Source organism: Mytilus galloprovincialis, chromosome 8 (genome assembly GCF_965363235.1).
Source record: "Mytilus galloprovincialis chromosome 8, xbMytGall1.hap1.1, whole genome shotgun sequence".
NCBI lineage: Eukaryota > Metazoa > Mollusca > Bivalvia > Mytilida > Mytilidae > Mytilus > Mytilus galloprovincialis.
Window position 1 is genome coordinate 19,239,054 of NC_134845.1, and position 25,626 is coordinate 19,264,679.

The 25,626-nt window shown below is 29.7% G+C and overlaps 1 protein-coding gene across 4 annotated transcripts; it reads left to right on the plus strand.

The window, feature by feature from the left end:
- The first annotated feature begins 27 nt into the window (after positions 1–27).
- LOC143085256 (FHF complex subunit HOOK-interacting protein 1B-like) lies at positions 28–25,450 on the plus strand. 4 transcript variants are annotated; one of them, XM_076261500.1, is made up of 13 exons: positions 46–201; positions 2,012–2,834; positions 3,482–3,640; positions 4,251–4,337; positions 6,069–6,116; positions 9,020–9,187; positions 9,544–9,626; positions 10,631–10,792; positions 11,280–11,375; positions 15,365–16,509; positions 17,732–17,910; positions 20,194–20,386; positions 20,944–25,450. In XM_076261500.1, the coding sequence occupies exons 2-13, from the start codon at positions 2,064–2,066 to the stop codon at positions 21,240–21,242; spliced, it is 3,390 nt and encodes a 1,129-aa protein (XP_076117615.1). In that variant the 5' UTR covers positions 46–201; positions 2,012–2,063; the 3' UTR covers positions 21,243–25,450. The 4 variants fall into 4 exon arrangements, with proteins under 4 accessions (XP_076117618.1, XP_076117615.1, XP_076117616.1 ...); XM_076261501.1 differs by lacking the exon at positions 6,069–6,116 and having other exon boundaries at positions 49–201; XM_076261502.1 differs by lacking the exon at positions 11,280–11,375 and having other exon boundaries at positions 51–201.
- The last annotated feature ends 176 nt before the right edge of the window (positions 25,451–25,626 follow it).

Consider the following 25,626-nt stretch of genomic DNA (forward strand, 5'->3'; position numbering starts at 1 on the left):
CGAAGTTCACTTCCGGTTCTCCGACCTTCACCTTTATTATGGACACATCCAAGATGAAGTGACAAGCCCACTTTCAAGCTGTCAAACATCTTGCATATCTTGCATATCTCAATATTGATGACTGAAAATGAGTTTCTTTAACATTATTGCTTATTGAATACAATCAAATATTGAAATAATCCTGTAGACATATAGTTAAAAGTAAGGAAGTATCCACATTTTAAAAACATTTACAATGTCAATAGTTGCAAAGTTTATATTCATCAGCTCACAGACCCTAGTAATCCATTCTCATAATTTAGCAGAATGCAGATATTATTCTACAAACATATATGCTCTTAGAATAAAAATTGTAATGGAACCTTATCTAACAACTTACAATGACTTGCATGAATGAAATACAGCATATATTTGTAAATAAATGGATACAAGTTGAATCGGTATTAATATTGGTTCCATCTCTCCCAATACACAATTGCTCCAAACATTAGTCCGTTTGTTTCCAAAAATGGTTGAATAATAAGATGTATTTATCAAAATATTTTATATATACACATGTAATTGAGAACAGAAATGGGGAATGTGTCAAAGAGACAACAACCCGACCATAGAGCAGACAACCGTTGAAAGCCACCAATGGGTCTTCAACGCAGTGAGAAACTCCCGCACATGGAGGCGCCCCCAGCTGGCCCCCAAACAAACATGTTTACCAGTATTCCATGAAATAGTTAAATCAGCACCAATTTAAAGTTATTTCAGCCCCAATTTAATTCATTTCAGCATTCAGTTACTCAATTTAGCACCTTTCATGCCTTAAGAAATAGTCAATTCAGCAAAAGTATCTTATAGTATTTTGATTTATTTTAAACTTAACTTTAGCATGATTTGAGGGATGTGGATGGTGATGTTGTTAGTTCAGTACATTTAACACTAAGAATACACATTAAAAAAAATACATATATATATACATATGTTTTTTGAGGATATTTTTTTCTTTATATTCCTCTGATATTGATTTTTAGTTTTCTTTCTTTTTGAATACTTAATTTATCATTGTTTACAACTTTATAATACATGTATATCAAGCAAAACAAGTAACATGTTTAGAAAGAGAATTGGTTATCTAACTAAAAACAGTTTTTTTTTGGGAACACCCTTTCTACAGACATATGATGCAATTGTAAACATTGTTAAACCATTGTAAATTGGCAGGGGTGGTGAAAAAATATGTTTAGAAGGTCATCAGTTTCAACCAATTGCCAATTCATTTGAGTGTGATAGCAATGTTGGATATATTTTTTCTCCATCCAAATTATGACATGTATGAAGTGACTTATCTATTTATTTTATTTGTCAAACTCTTGACTAGTGATTTATCTTCTATGCAAATGATGTACTTGAATATTCTCATACATATTTAAATGTATTTAATATTTTATTGTGTCAATTAATTGTTATATTGAGATCAAAGACATAAATTTGATAGAAGTAAAATTCTTTTCATTAACAGGCGTATAAATTCCAAGAAATGAAATCTCTTTTAATTTTGTCGAATTTCTTTAACAGTGATACAACATGTCCATGAACTACATAATGTACTATAAAGCTAAAAATTTCATTTTTTTACATTGTCACTTATTGGATTGCAACTCAAGAGCTGTGTCAAAATAAAAGTAAAGTAATCTGATCCCTTAAATACCAAAAGCAGCAGAACAGGATTAATATATATGGAGGTGAAAGGCATAGTAATATAATACTTTATTCCAAAAGCAATACAGCTTATAGGATACATACACATCATGGACATACTTATAATAATAATTTAACATGTACTAATATAAGAATATTTACAAGAGTTACATAATATATATCATGTATATATAAACATAGAGGTGTGCATGAAAGAAAATATAATACATTGTACGTAATACAAAATAGGACATATCATAATAAAAGGGAATAAGGCAGAATAAATAAGAAAGGATATCTAATTTTGTTAATTTAATTTCAGGTTCCAGTGTGACAATTATATTCTGCCATGTTGCAATGAATTTGAAAGCAGAATGTCTTGGTTTAAAAGAGGAAGAAACGATTCAAAACTTTCCAGTAAGTCTGGTAGCAGTGATAGCTTGCTTGATGGTCGGCCACGATCAGAAACAGACCCGCAGACATGCTTGGAAGTTTTCAAAAACCACTGGAGTCAAGCTGTCGGAATTATAAACAAGGGTCAGATACAAGATAAAGGACAACAGGCAATTGATGAGGTTGATACTGTTTTTCAAAACTTTGAGCAGATGTTGACACTACTAGAAAATGAGGAAGGCCTGGACGACAATGGTCAAGGAATGCCAGGACCAATACTTCATTACTTGTTAGAGAATCAGATATTTGAGAAAGTATCTGTATGGTGTCAAAGTCAAACAGAACAGACAGACAAAATTATATTGGAACAGTTACGACTTTATGAACAATTGATTAGTCAGTCCCATCAAATTCTTTTAATTCATAAAGCTGTAATTCAACCATTATTAAGACTTTTATCGTTTTGTGAAGAGACTCAAAACTCCGCCGAAATTGAAGTTAGACTTGTTCTCGTTTTGCATCAAATTTGTGTGTGCATATCACAACAAACTTTAATTTTAGAAAGCTTCTTCAACACAAATGCTAACCATGGACCAGCACGTTTCCTGATTTTTTCATTGTTGATACCATTTATTCATCGAGAAAGACGGATTGGACAGCAGGCTAGAGATGCTTTATTATTGATTATGTCCCTTTCATCAAAACATCCTCATATTGGGCAGTACATAGCAGAACACTCAGACTTTTGTCCTGTAAGTCTTTAATACTTATAAGTTATACGAAACAGAATATATTTAAAGATTATAATTAGATATGAAGACCGGGTTGGAACTAATACTATTGTTATATTAATTTGTATGTGTACAAATGTACATGTAGGTAAATGACCATTTTGTTGTAAATCCAGAAAAATGAAGGTAAAGGAACATTCATTATGATACAAGTAAATGAAAAAAATACTTGAAAATAAATTTAAAAAAGCATTAAATATTGAAATACATTTTTATTTTCAACAATATATAAGATAGTTTATGTTGTCTCCAGTACAGTTACATCGTTTGTGATTGTTTTTCAAATTCCTTGTCATACTTGTAGTATTGAATTGTGGATATAAACAAAATATAGTTTTTTACTGAAGTCTTACAATGATCATGATGATACATGTATCTAACAAACAACCAAAATTATACATTGTTTGGTAAAACATGGTTGGTAAACATTGGTAAATATTGGTGTAAATTTGTAGTTTCAGAATTAACACATTCATACTCAATGGAAAATTTGTATTTCATTGTATACAAAACTCTGTGAAAGAATTATACATTTTACAATACATATATATGTATATAATACAATATTTTTGTAAAGATGTAGAATGTTTTGATTTATTTTGTGTTAGGTATTAGCTACTGGTTTAAGTGGATTGTATTCGTCATTGCCAAGAAAGCTACCAAACACGTCCGAGGACTGGTCATGTATCACTCAGAAAGACATTACAGCTACACCAGAATTACAGATGTTCCTTAACTCATTAGAATTTTGTAATGCAGTAGTACAGGTTTGTTACACATAAAGACTCATGAGATGAGTCATAAAACTTTTCTAGTACCACCATATGCTTTGAAAAAGTAATATTTTCTAAAAACTAGATCCCAAAATTCTGAGAAGGGGTTCCTAGTTATAGCATGGCATGGTATTCATTGTTGTTACTTTAAAAAAAAAAATTAACGATTGTTGATAAAATTAAGTTGTCATTATGGAAGATGGAAAGAAATAATTATAAAAGTGTAATTGACAAAGGCAAACAAATAATTATAAAAGTGTAAATTGACAAAGGCAAACAAATAATTATAAAAGTGTAAATTGACAAAGGCAAACAAATAATTATAAAAGTGTAATTGACAAAGGCAAATAAATAATTATAAAAGTGTAATTGACAAAGGCAAAAAAATAATTTTATTAGGAACATATGTAAAACACCATGGAAAAATCATTTCAGCACATTTTGAATTAAATAATTTCCAAAGATTTGAACAAAGAAAAAAATATTTATAAAAACAACCATTTAAAAAAACATTTCAATGGGGATATCCTAGAACATTTACCACAATCATTACAATTTTGTCAAATATTTATCATGTGATGGATCTGTTTTTTTGTTTTTTTAGATCTCTGACCCTCAAGTTCGATGTCAGTTGATACAGTATATATATGATGGATTCCTGGTACCTGTGTTAGGACCTGCATTACACCAGGTAGATATTAACACATGGTGTAGATTTATCACTTTGTATGCTTGTGTATTTGTTGTGATATATTACTTTTATATTTCAAAATGTGTGATAATAGTAAAGATATCTTAAAGGTTGGTTTGTTCTTTGAATTCATGATTTCATGTGAAAAAAAATTGAGTTTGTCTTTTAAGACTTATTTAGAGTCTTGAGTACTTGCCTCATCTTGTTGCATCATCAGTATTTAAGTTGGTTCACCTTATACATGTTTTAGAAAGACTTGTTTTGCACAAAGAAATCAGTATTATAAATTATTTTTGAATGACAGATGACAGATTTAATGAAAAAAAATGGAAAAGATTATTCTGTCTCATTATTTTCGGTTGATTTTTTACTTTTTTGTTGATTTTGAATTGATTATTTAATAAAATATAATTTTTGTAAGGCTTTTAAGGAAAAGACAAATAATATAACATGGAACACCAAAAAGTTCTATCAATGCAAAATTCAATCTTTCCCCTAAATCTGCAATAGTTGCTAGGGGGTTAAGTCCTCAAAATAGCGTAAAAATTATGAGAAACTTTCCAATAAGTCCATATGAAGTTATCTTTGGATGTCCATCCTTTTTTTTATTTGCAGTAACATTCACATAATTATATTTTTAAAATTTATTTTCTATATGACTGTTGTGTAATTTCAGAAATTTTTGCATGCATTTGTAATAGTTATTGTTGAAAATGAAAATTTAATACAATCCAAATTTTAAATGCAAGCTTGTTTTTTTTGCAAAACCAATCTTGTTGCATTTTCCACAATAATAAATACATTGCAAACATTTCTGAATATACAGTGTATATTTTTGACATCATATTACATTTTTGCACAAATTAAAATTATTTGTACATGTTTAACACAGATTTTATTTGCAATATGACAGATAAGCACATTTATTGGAAATATAACTGATCAATGTATAAAGATATCATTTGACACTGAGGTCCAATTTTGGGGTGTTCACTATTCTTTTGCAGTCTAAATTAAACTGGGAAGCTTCTTTTAATATATATTTAAAAAGAAAAAGTAAATGCATTTTCCTTTTGATAAAAAAAGAAAACATGATAAACTGACAAATATGCTTCTTATTTTCACTACTTCCCTTGCTTTTTGGGGGCTTTTTGGTATTAAGTTAGGTAATTAAGTATATTAAAGTACAAGTATAACATGTAAAGAAATGATACTGTACTATTCTTTTCATTATTTTATTGGACATCAGTTTTGGAAGATTAAGACATATCATGGATTAAGTTCTTAGCAAAATACATATGAGCTGTTGTGATAGAGAAAATAATTTAAACCATAATATCCACACCAAAAATATAATATAGATAATATTTATCAATCAAGTCATGAAAGTTGATAACAATAAATTCTAAGATAAGATTCTACAGTAATGCAGTGTGTGTCAAAATATTATAGCTCTGTGGAAAATATTTGTTGTGAAAATTTCTCTTTTTATATTTATCAAACTTAGTAATACATGTAATACATTACACCTAGATTGCATGAAATACACTTTCTCTACAAACAATTAAAGTCAAAGTATATTTAATTTAAAAAGAAAGAGGTAAATGAAACACAGACGTAAATGTTAAACAGTCTTTTATCAATTATAATAAAATTACAAATATACCCAACAATAAAGCAGTAAAAATGCTAGTTACTTCCCTTTGTTTAATAGTTATTTCCCTTTGTTAGGATGTATCAGGACTTCCACTACCTCTGCTAGATTCACCAATGTTTTTGGTTAGTTAAGTATATCTGTTGTATTTGCTAGTTCTTGTTTAATAGGTGCCTGTTTTGGCTTTTTCAAAAGTTGGTTATGAGCATTTTTTTATGTTCTGTGCATTTTTCAATCTACCCTTTTACGTTTGAATTTCTTTTTTCCTTCTTTTTTGTTTGTTTCACATGTAGTTACTGCAGCTATACAAGAAGATTGGAAGACTGTTGCAAGCATTAGTTTTTCTGCTTGAAAGTTGCACTAATGTTGACTGCATATGTAAATTACTATTTGAATGTGTAGTATTAATGTTATAATGATGCATACTATGTATATTGTATGGCCATTTTTATTTTTACAAAATATTATCCTAACATGTTCATCCCAGGCATGTAAGAATCTAACACAGTATTTTTTTCTCTTTACTATAATAATACAAATACAAATACAAATATTTTTATTGGCACAAACTCATTAACAATAAATGGTTAAGACCTATGGCATTACATACAACTATAATAATTGACATGGTAGAATGAAAGGTTCCATGATAACATATCATGCTATTATGAAAAGTTACAAAATGATGTATCAGATAAGATCACTATTTCTTATATTTAGACACTCTGATATGAAAAAGGGAGACAGTCTAAGTAATAATGCTGAGCTATTATTAACCAATAGAGATATTTTTTCATCAACAGTAATGTTACGCTGTATTTGAATAATCATGTGTTGTGAAAGACTTTGCTTTAACATTTATATTAGGCTATTTTTTTTCACATTATTTGGTTTGATGATTTATTACGAATTAAAGGAGATGTGAGGTATACATTAACTAGACAGCAACCCAATGACAAAAAAATAGATTATGGTTAACACAGAATCTTCAACAGACATGATAGATAGTACAAAGTTTTTTTAAAATGCCTAGATGGTCTTTTGGTAGCATGCTCGAAGTCATGGGTTGGATCCCTAGCTATGTTAATTTGAGGGCTTGAAAATTGGTATAATATATTAAGGGTACCCTATGAAGAAGCAGGTTAGGAATCTGGCTCAGTGTGTCAGTCTAGAACAAACAAGGGTCATATTCAAATTCATATCACACCTACATATTCTTGTCAATTAGTAATATAGGGTTATTGCATGAATATTGGGGAATATTGTCCCGAGTAGAATTTTATATTGCACGAGCTTGCGATTGCAATATATGTTCTACGACGGACAATATTCCCCAATATTCATGCAATAACCCTTTTATTGTATAGCAATATAATTTTTGAAAGTAAAAATTGGTTTAAACTAAGATTATGTCGTTAATGACATCATGAATTTTAAAGATTAATTGCACTAGTGCAATATTAGAATTTATTGCACGCTAACTTTTGGTTACGTTCTGTGGAAAATATTATATTGCTATACAATAATGTGTAATATTTGCTACTTGACATTTAAACACAAAGCCATCCATCCATTTTTGATCTTGAACTTAACAATTTTTTTTATTTGATTTCTTATACAGTAAATGGCCCAAACATTACAAAAAAAATGAAGGCATATTTTTTGCCTGTTTTCTTTAATTTTTATTTATATCAACAATTTTTTTTATACATCTTAAATCTTGTTCTCAATTCTTTTCTAAATGAACAATTTGCTTTTGCTACATTCTTATTATTTTTTATGTTAATCACTTATTTCACTAGCAGAGGTACATCTTTAACCAGTCAGTAAGATTTGTCATATTGTGAATGAACTAAAGAATGTTTTTGTCTGCTTTTTTTTTCCAGTTGCTGCAAAATTATTATATCATGTATATATAATGTTTGTATGGAAGTTACATGCTATTTGTAATGATTTATATTGAAAGTTACAACTAAAGAATTATTGTATATAACTGAGGCCTTCCTTTAACTGCTGTAATTTAAAATGATCTTCAGGAAATGTTAATCATTATGTATTGATTTGATTTTTATGGTTTATGCATTATGCATTGCTTATTAGGTTCAGTTGCTTGTTTTGAGAATGAATTCTGTTTGAGGCATGCATAAATCATTAATCGGTGAAAATATTCTTGTTGTACATACTTTTACATACAGCGTGTATCGTCTTCTATTTATAACATGTTATAAAGAAGATCCTTAAACTTTGAAAAGAGTGTTTCGCTAGGCCAAAATGTGGTTTTGATTAACAGAAGTTGGGAAAGATTAAGATTGACACACAAACACATAAGACATTTCTTTGTGGCTAACGCGTATTGAACCTTGACCAGTTTTAAGCCTTAAGTTTTTTGGTGTTCACAGCAGAACTTCATTTCATTCTGTTTTATTTATTCAACACTTTAATAGACTTGGGACAATTTATAAAGATTTTCCTGATCTTCTTGGACTGCACCTGAACAAATAGGTTACAATTTTGGCCTTGAGTTCTTTTTTCTTATATGAGATAATATTGGATAATGTCAATTAAAATGCTACAGATATTTTTCTGATTTTTGAATAATCTTAATAAAGATAATTAAAAAAAATTTAGAATGAGCATTTATTCTGGATCTTCTTTGGATCAAAGTCAAGTTTTGTCTTTGAAAACATATTAAAATGAGTTGAAAAATAAGGTTTTTTGCAGCATAAGGTTTTATGCAAACAAAGCATTTAAGATTAGTTAACATTACCTTTTATAGTGTTAGGATAGATTTGATATTTTTTTGTGACGCGTTTCATAGTTTCTTTTGGTTAATGAAAGGTTTAATTATTAAATGGAAATAATATAGAATTCATTTTCCCTATAGAATTTGTTCTTACAAAAACTGCATGTTATTATCCAAGGCAGATAAGATATCTGTATTTTTTTAAACTTGTAGGATTAAAATACATGTTTATGAGTATTTGAAATTTTCTTGTGTATGATTATAACGTAAATCTCTCTTTTTTAGAATTCTAGAGAGGAAGTGATAGCAGCTACAGCCTATTTAGAATTGTTCCTCAGGAAGATCACAGAGCCTGCCTTAACTAGAGCTTTTATACGCTTTATTCTGACAGAACAGAATGATGAGATTATTATCTTAGACTCACTCACCACAAGGATTAATAGTAGTTCTAGAGTAAGTCAGAAAAACATGTGGAATATTTCAATTTTTCATGACCTTTTTTATTCATAATCCAGTTGTCATTTTGAACAATAAAATATGTTTAAACTATTTATTGAAGTATAACATGCAAAAGTAATTGCTACTAACAAAAACAAATTTATCTTTTGATTTTGACTATTCCTCATATATGCAAGGAAGTAAGATCTAAATTATTTGTACATGTTGTAAGACGGGGTGAAACCAAAGAGTTTAATTTTTGATAACAAAAATTTACCCTGCGAATATTAGTATTGAAAAGACCATATTACATTTTTGTTTGCAGTTTGTTGAACATAGTAAATGTACATTGTATCTTATTTTTCTTTCAGTTGCTATGCTCAGCCTCCTTGTCGTTATTCAAAACTCTGGTAGATTTGAATTGTGAAGATGTCATGTTTGAAATAATATTCAAGTAAGTTATATATTAAATTTTGTTTGCAATACATATCTCAATATGGTAAAATTTAAGAATTTTTATGCCCCACCTATGATATTCACCTACGATAGTAGAGGGGCATTATGTTTTCTGGTCTGTACGTCTGTTCCTCCATCTGTCCGTTCATCCGTCTGTTCGTTCGTCTGTCTGTTCGTCCGTTCGTCCCGCCTCAGGTTAAAGTTTTTGGTCAAGGTAGTTTTTGATGAAGTTGAAGTCCAATCAACTTGAAACTTAGTACATATGTATCTTATGATATGATCTTTCTAATTGTAATGCCAAATAACTTGAAACTTAGTACATATGTATCTTATGATATGATCTTTCTAATTGTAATGCTAAATAACTTGAAACTTAGTACATATGTATCTTATGATATGATCTTTCTAATTTTAATGCCAAATAAGAGTTTTTACCCCAATTTCATGGTATATTGAACATAGAAAATGATAGTGGGAGTGGGGCATTCGTGTACTGGGGACACATTCTTGTTTTATTCAATTTAAATTATAAAAACAACACAGCAACCATCAGACAGGAAATGTAAATACAAACAAAGCAAAGAAAAAAAAACAGACAAAGGATGTATTTATACTGCCATTTTATTACAGTGCTTCATCACAATCACTCTAGGCCTTTGGACACAAGTATGAATTTCAACTAAAAAACACCTATATATTCCATTGACATTTATAAGAAATTGAAGTAACAAAATTTGTTAAGATTTTTTGGAGTGAAACAAGCTAAAATGTACTAGACTATATATTGTCATGACTTTCTATTTTAGGATAAGAAGTTAAGAACATAATTTACATATTGTCATTACAGATACCTAGTTTGCATAAACAGGATCCGATATATATCAGGATCTTTTATATTCATTATACAAGGCCATGAACAAGTGAAGCATAAGGACATAACAAGACCCATAAATAACCAATATGCAGTAAATATATTTTAAATGATGATATATCTATTTTTAGGCATCTTATTCCATGTTCTCATGTAATGGTCAGTCAGAGAAGAGCTGTCAAAGATTTAGATTTGTACAGTAAAAGTTCTGAAAGATTCCTGTCCCTCCGTCCTAGTTGTTTGGTGACTGGTTCCCAGGATATTCATAAGATACCAGATATTGATGTTGACAGGTAATTTATTTACACAGCTGCTTAAATTTTAATTTTTGACACACCTGCTTTTAATTTAGAAGAAATATATCTAATATTTGTTAAGGGACTTTCCCTTTTGATTTTTCCTTGGGGTTCAGCATTTTAGTTATTTTAATTTTTAGAACATTCAAAAGTAAATATATTCCTGTGTCCTTGTAAAATACTAAATTATAAATTACTAAATGATATATCATAAAAGTTTATACAGTTTAATATTTTCCTTATAAAAACTACAAAATGTTGTAATCATTTGTCTCAAAAATAATGATTATAATGAGGAAACTGCTTTGTAAATAATTTTTGTGAAGCACTATTTTCATTTTATTTAAAAGATGAACAGTAAAATAAAAAAAAGACAAGAAATTGAATTTTAAGAATAACAATTTCTAAACAATTATTAGTAGAAAGTGCTTGTAATAAATGCTATGAATGTTGCTTTAAGTGTAGCATTGGTGTTTTAATTTAGATCAAACAACCTTAAAATAACTGTTAATAGGCCAAAAAGAGGTCTTGGCAGTTTTCTCCTTGCTCGGAAACAAGAACTGGAGCATCAAAAAGTCAGGTACTGATTGCTTTTAGAAGTCTGTCAGCTGTGCTTTATCAACAACTGTGATCTGTCCTTTCTATACATGTATATATATCAATAGATTCTTTACACTTTTACTTTCGCTAGAATATATCTAGCAAATATAAGGTAGATAGTATTTCATACAACTTGGTGAAAAGGTTATCTTATTAAGGTGAATATTAATGATTCATTAACTTAGAAACAACAGCAAGGTTTGTCTGAAGTTAATTGTATACTTACGTGAAGTTTAAACATGTTACCATAGTTTAATTCACATATAAACTACATGCATACTAAAAAGAAAACAGTTTAGTGAATGATGTGGTGAAGTTTGCAGTCATACATTGAAAACTTGATAATAAAATAACTAATAGATAAATATATTTGTAATATTTTACATATATTTTTACCTAGGTTTACACTAAAATGGCTTACTTTTAGTCAAGAAATTTTCAAATTAAAGTGAAGAGTTGATGTTTCTTTCTTATCCTCATAATAATCATAAGATCGTTTTACCTTGTATTCCACTTGAGTACATAAAATAAATACTTCTACCCCTTAAAATAAAATTTTGGGTGTAAAAATACACATTTCTGATGAATCAAACCAGGAAGCACTTTCTTATACTTAATGCATTGTTTGACCTTGGTAGAATGTTATAGCATATTTTGACCTTGGTAGGATGTTATAGCATTATTTGTCATTGGTAGGATGTTATAGCATTGTTTGACCTTGGTTGGATGTTATAGCATATTTTGACCTTGGTAGGATGTTATAGCATTGTTTGACCTACGTAGGATGCTATAGCATTGTTTGACCTTGGTAGGATGTTATAGCATTGTTTGACCTTGGTAGGATGTTATAGAATTGTTTGACCTTGGTAGGATGTTATAGCATTATTTGTCATTGGCAGGATATTATAGCATTGTTTGACCTTGGTTGAATGTTATAGCATACTTTGACCTTGGTAGGATGTTATAGCATTGTTTGACCTTGGTAGGATGCTATAGCATTGTTTGACCTTGGAAGGATGCTTTAGCATTGTTTGACTTTGGTAGGATGCTATAGCATTGTTTGACCTTGGTAGGATGTTATAGCATTGTTTGACCTATGAGTATGATCAGAATAATCTGGTCCATTGAGATTCTTTTATCCATAATCTAAATAGTCAATACAGTTGGTCATACATTCTATTTGGTAAACTTGTGGGTTTTTTTCATAACTTAAAGGTATGCACATGTTAGGATGTTCCACTTTTTGGTTCTTTTGATAAATAACTGTTTTAACTTTGAAATTTTGATCCATTTCAGTACAAAAGTCAAACCTCAATTTTCACCATTTTAATAGTTAACACCCATCACTTGAATTGGCTTCTGCATGTACATCACAAATAGAACTTTGTTAACTCTTATCAGAGAAATTGAAGAGGACGTTAGGATTTTGTTCAGTTCTGATTAGGTTTTCCAGAAGTTTGGGGCTAGACATACATTGATTCTGTATTAACTATAGATAGAAGCACATTCTCAATAATTAATGAATGCTCTAATACATGTATGTTTTAACAAGATCATATTTGTTGTTAAAGTTCAGTTAAAATCCACTGTTTAATGTTTGTAAATAATTATCACTGTTAATGTTTTAGTTTTCATAATAGTTTAACAGATATTTTCACAGTTTTACTTTAGATCTAGGTTAATGTTAATAAAAACCAACATTTTGTTCCTTGTTTGTTTGATTATAAAATTAAAACACCTCTGCCTTTATAGTTATGTTAATTGCGTGAAGCATGCTAAGATAACACACTATAGTAATAGTCTACATTCTTTCTTCTTGCTTAATAATATAAACTGTAGAAATTATGCTTAAAAAATATAATCCATATTGTGATTTAAAAAACATCATTTCAAAGTTGATTTAATTTTGTATACCTCCCTGCAAACAAAACAACTTGCTTAATGTTGCTATATATATGTGGTAATAGTCTCTTGTAAGTGAAACTACTGATCAACACCCAGACAGATAATGATGAAACTTTCACAATTGTAAAACACTAGCTACTTGAGAGAATGTTAGAAGGACTATAATCCTGGTCCTGCATATGGCAGAATAGATAATAGATCTGTATACTTTAGTAAAACACTAGCTACTTGAGAGAATGTTAGAAGGAATATAATCCTGGTCCTGCATATGGCAGAATAGATAATAGTTCTGTATACTTTAGTAAAACACTAGCTACTTGAGAGAATGTTAGAAGGAATATAATCCTGGTCCTGCATATGGCAGAATAGATAATAGTTCTTTATACTTTAGTATGACACTAGTCTCTTGTAAGCACATCACCTTCTATAAAACTCGCTTGGTAGATACATATTGATGGAACTACAGAACAGCTGTATAGTACTACCTGGGTATGTACTTAATGGAATATGATTCTAGTCCTACATGTTTAAGGGGAGATAATTGAACTTACTTACTGCAATATTGCAATATGTGTTCATAGTCTCTCATAAGTGCAGAGATTAGATCCCTCTAAATGGCTAGTATATATTTGTTTAGGGGCCAGCTGAAGGACGCCTCCAGGTGCGAGAATTTCATGTTGCATTGAAGACCTGTTGGTGACCTTCTGCTGTTGTCTGCTCTGTGGTCGGGTTGTTGTCTCTTTGGCACATTCCCCATTTCCATTCTCAATTAGATACTAGATAGCTTCTGATAATAATGAAGCTTTATACATTTGTAGAAAACTACTAAAGTTCATGAAAGATAATAACCAAAGACCAACTTTATTAAGGGGAGATAAACCTGTACAAGGGTCACAGTATCCTGTTTTGAGTTCACTGACAGTTCTAGTTTATGTTTGTTTTCTATAATTACAAATGTATATATGTAATTGTTGAATGATATTATATGTTAGACATAGCTGCATTTCTAGAAACTGCATATATATAGTAGTTTGCTATTATAAGAAAGTAGATTTTTAACTTTATAATCAGCTTTTATCTGTGGTTGCAGTGTTTACGACAAAATTTAAACAGCATTCTCAGTTTTACTGTCTCAAATTAAGTTTACCTAGCGAAGTGTTACAGCTATCTTTTAATTTGAATGTCTGATGTCTTTGCTAAAGGCTTTTAAACTGTGTGCAATTACTTAAAAAATGCTAAATTAGCTGAATTTTCAAATCATCTCAGTCATAGATATAATGAACAATCTTGACCAAATTATAGGAATATTTGTTACAAAGTTTCTTAATAACAGTGCCTCTGCTGTGTTTTATATTCAAATCAAGTGGAAATAATTATTATAATGTTATTTTATAATAAATGTAAAAAGAAGCATGCATTTATAGATAATTTGATACAGGATACATTATACATACATGTATAAGATATTAGGTAAAGAGTATGCCTGTATTGGTATGTTTGTTATAATAGTTATTCTATTGCACAAATTACATGCTACAAATTGAAAAAAAATCGGTGAAGAAGGGGTCTGAGTAGTCCAACTACTATATCATCAGCCTGTCAACACTGAGATTGTCAGTTTGAATCCTGCACATGGAAAATGCACTTAACTCTAATGTTAATTGACTAGGATTGTTAGTATTACTACTGAAGGTCAGTGGTTCTCTGCACAATAGTGCTAAAAGTGTTGTTAAACACTAATCAATAAAAAAAATATAAAAAGGATTCTCATCATGTGCGTCATTGCGTTATTTCTGGTATTTAGTGTAAATTCAGAAATTAATGCAAGGTTTTTATCATTGCGCAAAATGCGACAGAGTTGTAAACGCAATAATTTAAACTCAAATTTTGAAATATTTTATATGAATTAAACAGTTTTTTTTCTCAAAATCATAAAAATTAAAATCGCATTTAAGTCTAAAATGACAAAGTCGCAATAATAAATGCACGCAATAATTTCTGAATTTACAGTAGTTATATAATTTATGTATTTTGTTAAAAAAATTTCTACATATCTTTTAACAGGTCCCGATCAAATAGCTTTGAAAACAGCAAATCTAATTTTACAACAAACTCAATTGGAGGCAAACTAGAGCAGTATGATTCTAACTACATAGATTACTTATCAGAGGCAAAACTATTATTAGAAAACTGTTCCAAGGCATGCACAGTTTGGACTTACCCTTACAATGGAGATATCCCTCCGCATGAAGTCTTCCAAGAAATTATGAGTCCGGAGTGTAGTAAAAAATGGTTATCAGATTCAGATATTAGCACTGTTATTAGTGAACAAACAGCAAACCTTAAAACTTGTGATACGTCATTTAGTGATATTAATAGTTTACATACAGAAAATAGTCAGGTTAGTTCAGGCAATGAAGATTCTAAGGCTTCAACAAACCTTTCTGGTGCTGATGAGGTTTTTGCAAGTGATAGTTCCGTAGCGTATTCAACAATTCCTGAGGTTTCGGATGTATTATGGAATATAGATTGGACATCATTAGATGACCCCAATTCACCTGTAGAAGATGTCAGTGAATTTATTGATTATTTGAAGGAGGTTGGCACCCCCCCTGAGGAAGACCCTTCAATACAAACAAGTATTCAGTCTTTAAGTTCTGTATTTAGTTCTTTACGTTCTTTATCAAGTTCACGGACGTCTACACCATGTACATCCAAATGTAATTTTAGTAAAACTGATGATATTAGTGTATCAAGCAGTCTTTCATTGGAAAAATCTAGCGAAACTGTTCTTAATTCAGATCAAGAATTAAAATCAACTAGTGATCCAAAAGTAAAATTTGAAGGTGGAGATGCAACTACTTTTGAAGTAATTGATTCTGTGAATCAGGCAGAGTCAAGTCACAACAAGAGTCAAGATTCAGAAACGGGAAGTGAATCATGGTCCGCAGAAAATAAATCAGAAAATAAATCAAACCAACAGAATGATACCAGTTACATAGAAATTACCATGTCATCATTACCACATGGAAAATCATTACCAAATGACATGGCGACATTACATAACGGAACAACATCTCCGTGTAGCGATGCAAGTACTGATGGTTCAACAAAGAGAAGTGTTAGCTTTTCATTACCAACAACGTCTATGCAAAGTTCTGTTTCCAAAGTGCCTTCTGGTGCAGGGTTATCCAATACACCAGGTATAGGTAGGTTTGATTATTTATATATATACAATTAACTAATCAGATCCCACTTTTGTTCAAACTCTTATGCTTTTTTCTGCAAGAAAGATACTGTCTATTTTTAAGAGTAATTTTGGGGACTTTCCTGAGAAGAAAATGTAACTTGAATCAAAATCTTTGCAAACATTAAAAACTTGGATCATATCTCAAATAGCTAACATTTCTAAGTACATCAGGTAAATTTGAAAATCAAGAAGTTAACTCGCAATGAAGTGGGCCTGAAAGAGCTAAACGTGAAAAAATGTCTCTGCGAAAAAACAGTGGTTTACAGTTAATCAATTTACATGATGAACGATGATGAACTAGTGAAAAAAATATAACTATGACTTAATTTATTGAGTTTACCCTAGATCTGAATTTCTTATATATTATATTGTGACATCAAGAAAAAAAGTGGTCATGTCTGATTGTGTCACATTTATAGATTTGGTGTGTTTATTTTTTTATTATGTACCCATGTTTCCATTGTAAGGAAATATTCAGATGTGGATTTTAAACATTCTTGAGTAACATGATTAAGTGTGGTGACTTCTAAGAGTATGAACTCTTTAACACTGTTGATGGGATAGTAAGTCATGTAAGTAGTAAAGAGACAACTGGCACAAGTTTCTTTTCATAAAAGATCCAATGGTTTTCTGTACAGATACATCTGCCATAATGACCCTGCTGTTAATTTTGTGTTTACCATACCCGTAGCCAGGGGGGGTTCGAGGGGTTCGGACGAACCCCCCCTTGAAAACTAATAAGCACTGTTAAAGTCGATGTTCTGTTCGAATTGTGACTGTTAAAGTCGAGTTTGTGAGTCAAACGAACCCCCCTTTGGAAAATCCTGGCTACGGGCCTGTTTACTTATAACATATTATATTTGATGATAGGAAAATACATACACCTCAGCTTGTTAGAAGGACTTGAAAACATAAAGTTTCTATTTGGTAATTAAATATGTTGTTTTAAGAAAATGAAGTTTTCTTCATTAAATCTTGCAAGCTTTCCATAAAACTCAATCAAGATTCCTAGCTTTTTGATGAACCCTATTCCACTTCTTTGAACATGCTGACTACCAACATGACCAAGGGAAATAATCATCTGAATTAGTTAAAAAAAATATTTTTCAATGTTGCCTTACCTGCATTTTCTATATCATTTACTGTATCATATGTATATAATGGCTGAGTATATTTTGTAGGACCATTCTTGACTGCCTTGTTGACCAAATTGGAAGGAATGATACAGAATCCCTTTGCTGTCAACTTTCTTCTGACCGGCATTATATCTCGCCTGGCTGCATTTCCCCAGCCGCTATTACGGTCATTCCTTCTTAGTCACAATCTTGTATTTCAACCCACTGTAAAATCATTATTACAGGTATATATATAAATATAAGCATGAAGTTTGGGTGCATTTTGTCTTTTATATATTTGCATGCACATATATATTGAATGAATTTCCATGTACAATGTAACATGACCAAATGAAGAGAATGCTTTTTGTGATCCCATGCATATGTTAAAGTGTATAAATGTAATTAAAGGTGCAAGATATATATTTTGAATACCTGAAATAGTAGTTTAAGCTTTGGGGTTTGAATAGTTTGGATTTTGGTTTAAACATATTGAAAGCTCAACTTATAGAGTTTTTTTTACATTAATTTTTTATTTGTTCTTGAAAAACTTCTTTTATGTGTTGAATGAACAGCATCACTGTCATGTTTTTTTTTGTTTTTGTTTCTTTTTAAAGGACTGCAAATTAAAAAAAAAATTGGTCGTATATTGATATCATGTCATTGTCGGTGTCTTTGTTGTGTCAGAAACCTATGTTGTGTCAACTATTTAATCACAATCCAAATTCAGATCTGTATCAAACTTGAATGTTATGTCCATACTTGGCCCAACTGTTCATGGTTCGACCTCTGAGGTTGTATAAATCTGTGTCCTGCGGACTTTATTTTCACTATAAGACTAACAAATACTTTCTGTTTCAAAATCCTGTTGTTTCAATATTTTGTAAAAAGATTTTAAGGTTTGACAGAATGTGTTGGTATCTTTGCTTGTTAGATTCTATTATACATTGATATTACCTTCCATCAATTCACAGATGTAGTGTGGTGTACATATGATCTATCATAGAAAACTGCTAGGGGGCCGGTAGGAGCTGTCTTGAATTTGCAGTAAGAATGAGCTTTTTCTATGTTTTGAAGGCCTCCATGGGAATTGAATTAGAAAACAGCAAAAAATGCACTGTTTGTTTGCTTTTGGTTTTGTAATGTGTGCATTTGGATTTAGATCAATCTATGTCATTACCATATCGTTTGATCGAAGAGATGCATGAAAGTCTTCATTACAAGACCTAATAATGTTGATAAAATTATGCATATGGATTGATCAGCATGATATTTTACTTTCATTTTATTCAAATCATACATATATTGTATCGCATGACAAATCTCCTCCTAGCTTTATGCTATTGTTTTAATTTTTTTCTTTTTGATATTTATCTTTAAATTAGTGATAATCTAAAATTTCAATATTTCACAGAAAATCACTTTGTTATGTCTATGAAATAGATAAAAACAGGAATATAAGACAAATTATAGAAACGGATCCAGTTGTCAAGTCTTTTTATTTGAATTTTAGCAATTTATTTTTGGAGCAAATGTATTCAAACAGTCCTAAAGTTGATGCTGTTTGAACATTGATATGAACTAGTCAATACATCAGATCATTATCCCTAAATCATTATAAATATAATAATATCTTAATTGTTTTCTAACGAAACAATCCTTTTTACAACTTTTAGCTTGCATATAGTACAGTATCTGCCAATAGGTATAGGGAATTCCCAGACAGCAACTCAATAAGCAACTCAAAATTTTTCATAAACAATTTGAATCATAAAATGCTGTAACTTTACACTGCTAAAAAACACTAGCTTTTCATTATTTTAACTAAGAAAACATCATTTGGCCATATACCACCAACACTTGATCTCATACATGTGTCATCCCAAAATGTTGCATTCTACAGAGTTGTGTTGTTTAAGGTTTGATTGTAAGTATTACATATTCAACAATCCTGCAAACCATAAATAAATTGTTATAACCACTTCATATGATCAGTGACTTTGACAGTGGTGGTTTGTCTTGTTTTAAAAAAAACCCAATACAGATAAAAGCTTACATGTCTACCAATATTTTCATTTTTTTTGGTAACTTTGCTGTTTTTAGATGAATTGTTCATCAAGTTATAATGGAATAACCTACATGACCTAGGTTCCGTATATGATTTATATACTCCAGAAATTATACTAGAAGTGACTTTAAATCCATTGATGCTCACAAAAGAATCAGTTTCATCTATTGAAATCTACTGAACATTTCCTTTCGAGGAATATATTCAATTGAACTAGCCAAAAAAATGGAAATATCAGAGAATCAGGAAATGGCAGTACATTGTACTTTGTCTGTGTTTATTTTGTTGGTTTTTTATGAACTGAACTTATTAAAAAATTATCAAAAAAAAAGAGGTATTGTTTCTATATATAGAGAGATAATACTATCAGGATAAATGTGTATACAGAAACACATACTGAAGTTATCGAATCATATACATGCATATAGATATGTTTAATAAATAATACTTCTTTGTACAGGTTATAGCATCAGTAAGACAAAAGGTAGACCACTGTTCATATACCATACCAAACTTTGAACAACTGTTGTTGAAGGCTAGAATGACCTTAATTGTTAGAGAAGAAAATTGGAGGCATGGAATTGATCCAAATCAGATTCAAAACAATGCTGTAACTGTCAGTGCCCCTCCACCACCAGAACCTGTTGTAAAAGGTAATATTGCCAATGGAAGTACTTTTATAATTATTATAATTGTCAGTGTCTGTCACCACAAGAACCTGTTGTAGAAGTTTAAATTGAAATTCCCATGTACATTATTTCCACCATTATTGTAAATGTCAGAACTTGTTGTAAAAGGTAAAAAAATCTACATTCACAGTACTTTTATAATTATTGTAATTATTTACATTTCACTGTTATTGTAATTGTCGATCAGTGTCTCTCCTCCATCAAAAACTGTAGTAAAAGATCAACTTTTCAGTAACATGTATAACACTTTCATAGTTATTGTAAATGTAAAAAAGAAGATGTGGTATGATTGCCAATGAGACAACTCTTCATAAGAGACCAAAATGATACAGAAATTAACAACTATAGGTCACCTTACGGCCTTCAACAATGAGCAATGTGTATGAATATCTAGGACTGGTATAATAAATCATTTTCAGTATTTCAATATAACACAGAGTTCATAGAGGATCAACAAATGAATTTTTAACAAATTTATTAATTCAATCTTTATAATTAAAATTTTTATTCTTTTTTTCTAGAGAAAAGAAAATTAAGCCTCACAGATTTGCTGTTTAGAAGAACACCAAATTCACAAAGAAAAACGTCAAATTACAAAGCAGGAAAAGGGGCACCTCAACTACAGATTATTCCAGGAGGGAAAGGATACCGCTATGTCAATCAGAGACAACAAAATATCCCTGATAATCCAATGGACTCTCCCAAAACTCGTCATTCTGTTTACTGTGCTGTGATTTTAGATGAATTTGTTAAAGAATTGGCAGCTATTTGTCAAGAACATGCAGTTCTTATTTTAGATGAAGGTTACTATAGTAACTGAATTGTTTACATTTTTAAACTTCAATTGTTAATTTGTTAAACAGCTTTAATTATAGTGTATTAAACCTTTCCTGGATTTGGGTTCTTCCTGGCTTTTATATGAAGGTTAAGTTAATAGATTTTTTTTCTCTGGAGCAGTAGATATAATTTTTGGAAAAAAGAATTAAGATGCAATATCTTTTTTTTAAGTGAAAAGCCTGTTATTGTAGTAGCAAATTATTTAATAGTTATATTCAGTTTCACATTGTATTGGAAACCTTTTTAAACTTTTTTTTATCACAGTATATACCCTTTTTAGTCAAATGTAGTTATTTTGTAGATCAAATTAGGTAACAAATCATGAAATGATCCTTTGGTTATGGGAAGTAAAACTAAATTAGATATTTCATGTTATAGTCAAATCTTGATAGCTTGTTCTTTAATGATTTGTTAAAATTATGTTTAGAAATGTGTAATCACCAAATTAGTTAGGATAAATCATATTACTGAACTAGAAATTTGTTAATTGTTATCTAACATCAGTTAAGTTATACATTTTAATGTCAGATTACAAAAGTTCAGAATATTTGAAATAAAGAACAATTTAAATGTTATTAATTTAAAGCTTTACTACTTTCTGTTTTGTTTTGATTATATTATCTAGTTATCCATTCAAAATGGCATTCACGTGTTGTGTTCACCTTAGGTTTTGCATTTTTGTTATGATAGGAAGTGCTTGCCAAATTTATATTTATCATATCAGTTTGCTTTTTATTTGTCATTTGAAAACCTGTTGTTAATACATGTAAAGAGTCAGTATGACTGAGATACATTATTGTGGAATGTTTATGTGAATTGTGTGTGTACTTAGGTACTAAAAGAGCTATAAGCACATACTTTTTAAAGTACAAATAAAGTCCAAGTCAACTTTGTTTTGTTCCCATTCTCGGCATCAGTTATTTTTTGTGTGAAATTGAACAGATCATTTGATATGATTAAATTTAAGTATTTTTCAAAAACCATTTTTGTATGTTATATATTATTTATTTATCAAGTTTAAAAATAGGTATATGCTACAATTATATAAGGAAAAAGTGTAATAAATAAATTAGATTTTTTATCCTGTACATATCTATATAGTATGTTTTTTACTCTTTGGAAAACTTGTTAGATTTTTAGACTATGATAATATTTTTATTACTCAATGATGAAATATATAATTCTATGCAATATAAACATACACTGTAACCTTTTTTTTTCATAATTTATACCACTATGATATACAAATTATAATTAATTGATATATAATATGTATCCAAAAGTGTATTAGGCTGTAAAGATTTATTCTATTGACTACTATGGATACGGGGTAAAATTGATAAAGAATTTTTACTTTACATTTGATAGGCAGCATGATTGAGAAATTGAAAACACTTAAAACTATTCTATATCAGTAAAGAATTCAGACTTAACAGGTGCTAGGGGAGGTCTTGAAATGGCAGTGAAGTTGGAGCTTTTGCTCAATGTTAAATGCCTGACTGTGACTTTGAGAAGAAGAACATCAATTAAAATAGTGTCAGGATTTTGTGTCATAACTTATACAACATATCTTTTTTTCCATTTAAAGCTATTTGCTAATACATTTATTGCCATACTTCTCAATATAGGTTGGAAAACATATAGCTGTTGAAAATTTTAGTTCAAGAATTAAGCAACGTTGTTGTGGGAAAATTTATTGATTTAGCTACTTGTTTGGTATTTAAGGAGGTAGATTAACTAACTGAAAAACCTATTAAAAAATCTGTTCAACAGGAATACAAGTTGTGTTTAAAAGTAAGATGAGAAGTACATGTATTGCATTTGTGCAGATATTTGGGTTAATGTTAGTGCAGATTTATGTTAAGTTCAAATTTAAAATATCTGATGTGTATTTTATATTGTACATCATTTCCAGATGCCTAAATTATAGGTTTGTATTAATGGGTTTTTAGATTGGACATAGCCATGAGGAAAACATCCCTTTCTTATAATTGGTCATTAAAAATAGATTTTTTTTTATTCCTGTATGCTATTATCTTAAAATTCAGGACAAAGTTCAGCAATTTTCATTATAATTTATTAAATCTAGCTTATTGATAGTGCTCCATCATTTTTATTTCCATTTTTTTTTTCCTCAAGTTTTATGATTTCTTGACAGCATAATACTTTACTACATGTAGATTTGCCGAAAGGTTTGAATTTCACAAATAGTTATACTGAACACTGTTTATTATATGGGGTAAACATTGGTGTTATTATTTACCTACATAAATTATCTTTTTAATCCATCTTCAGAAAATAATTACCGTACCCCAAGAAAACTTCAAGCTACACATACAATAGAATTACAAAAAATCATGATAACCAAGTAAATTAATGAGGTGTTTTATGTTATATCATAGTTAGATAAGAATTTGCACTGTAAATTTAAAATATTTACAAAAATTCTATAATCAATATGAAACATCATTTGACAGTTATCACATTCCAGTAAATATATATAATTACTATCCTTTGTTGTCCTATAACCTTAAAAGAAATTATCAATATTTTCTTAAAATTAGTTGTTCCATTAGTTAATGACAGAACATTATACTGTATATTCTTGTCTGTTTAACATTAGCATTTTGTACACTACAAAAGTATTCCTGAACAAAATTAATAAAATATTTGTAAACAAAGCATGAGGGATGGAGATTAGGGGTGGGGGTTCTGCATTTTTTATGAAATTTTTTCAATTTTTTGGGGTTTCACAGAAAATATCAGAAATGGTCTCTGCAGCTCAATTGCAAGGTTGTTCTCTTGTTTTTCAGCAAAGGATAAATCAGGAATGAATGCCAACTATGTGAGAGGTTTTCTGGTTTCTTTTGTCATTGTTGTTTTGACTTTATACCATCATATTTTATAGGATGCACATTTAATCATCCCTCTTAAGTCCAAGTGTTATATAACACAGCTACGTTGTAGATACTAGAGTATGAATAGAACACAGCTACATTGTCGATACTTGAGTATAAATAGAACACAGCTACATTGTAGATACTTGAGTATGAATAGAACACAACTACATTGTAGATACTTGAGTATAAATAAAACACAACTACATTGTAGATACTTGAGTATAAATAGAACACAGCTACATTGTAGATACTTGAGTATAAATAGAACACAGCTACATTGTAGATACTTGAGTATGAATAGAACACAACTACATTGTAGATACTTGAGTATAAATAGAACACAACTACATTGTAGATACTTGAGCAGGCAAATACTTGATATATTGGCATTGGAAAATCAAAACAGTAAATCTCTTTTTTTGCTCTTAGAGTCACTGTTTGGTGCTTTTGGTGTTATTACTGTTAATTTTTCATATTGCATTGTTTTTATCTTGTAAGTGTAATCATACAGTATTATAGGAATTGACTTGCATTTAATGGACAGATTCTGAGCTGGTGCTGGATCGTAGAAATGTCATTATCTAAAGATCTCTGATCATGCATTATATTGTTTTTGATGTCTTGTAAACTTGATTAATTTGCTATCTTTTTACACAGTTTTTGTTATCAGCAGTCATGCATCCAGGGACAGAATTTAAACAATTATTTGTACTTTCACTCTTTGCGATGAATTTCTAGAAGGGACCTTATAGAAAAATATCTAATCTGACAATGCATGATTACAGCATTTTTCTATGAAATTATGTTTGGGTTTTCATTGCCATTGGAAGAATTAGAAGTGGAATACGATTATCATTTTATTTGTAAAAACCCATCCAATAAAATACAGGCCATTCTATTTATGGGGATGCCTAGAACGCTTAAAGTAATTTGCATGTGAGGAATTGAAAGTCAAATTACATCAATCAAATCATATTGATTTAGAAAAGGTTTTTTGTGAAAAAATGGCATTGATATATTTTATTCATTTAGCACTGTGAAAAATATATAGATATATGTAACACCACTTACACATAATGGTAGCTATGTTTATTAAAAATATTCGCAGACAAACAATTAAATGTCAATTTTGACTACAGACCATATCATATGTTGAACATGTGATTTAAAGACTAAATGGTATGGGTTTTATATAATTGTTATATCTTAAAGGTAAATAAATTATCATTCCAATTTGATTACTATCTTGAAATTATATGAACATTATAATTTTAATAAAATTGCAATTGTTTATTTCACCTTTGAAAGGCATACAGTTTGTCAGTTAATAATCATTGATTGATGATAAATTGTAATTAAGTCAAACAAAGAATTCTGAAAACCCAAATTTAAAAATAAATTTACCTGTATTTAAATGAAAAAAAGGGAAAAAGGGAGTTGGGTCGAGGCATTATGATATGAAATTTA

Excerpts from the sequence above, each read along its gene's own strand:
- LOC143085256 (XM_076261500.1), top strand. The coding sequence starts at position 2,064 with ATGTCTTGGTTTAAAAGAGGAAGAAACGATTCAAAACTTTCCAGTAAG. Across the intron at positions 11,376-15,364 it reads CTGGAGCATCAAAAAGTCAG|GTCCCGATCAAATAGCTTTG; the intron begins GTACTGATTGCT and ends ATCTTTTAACAG. Across the intron at positions 17,911-20,193 it reads CTGTAAAATCATTATTACAG|GTTATAGCATCAGTAAGACA; the intron begins GTATATATATAA and ends TTCTTTGTACAG.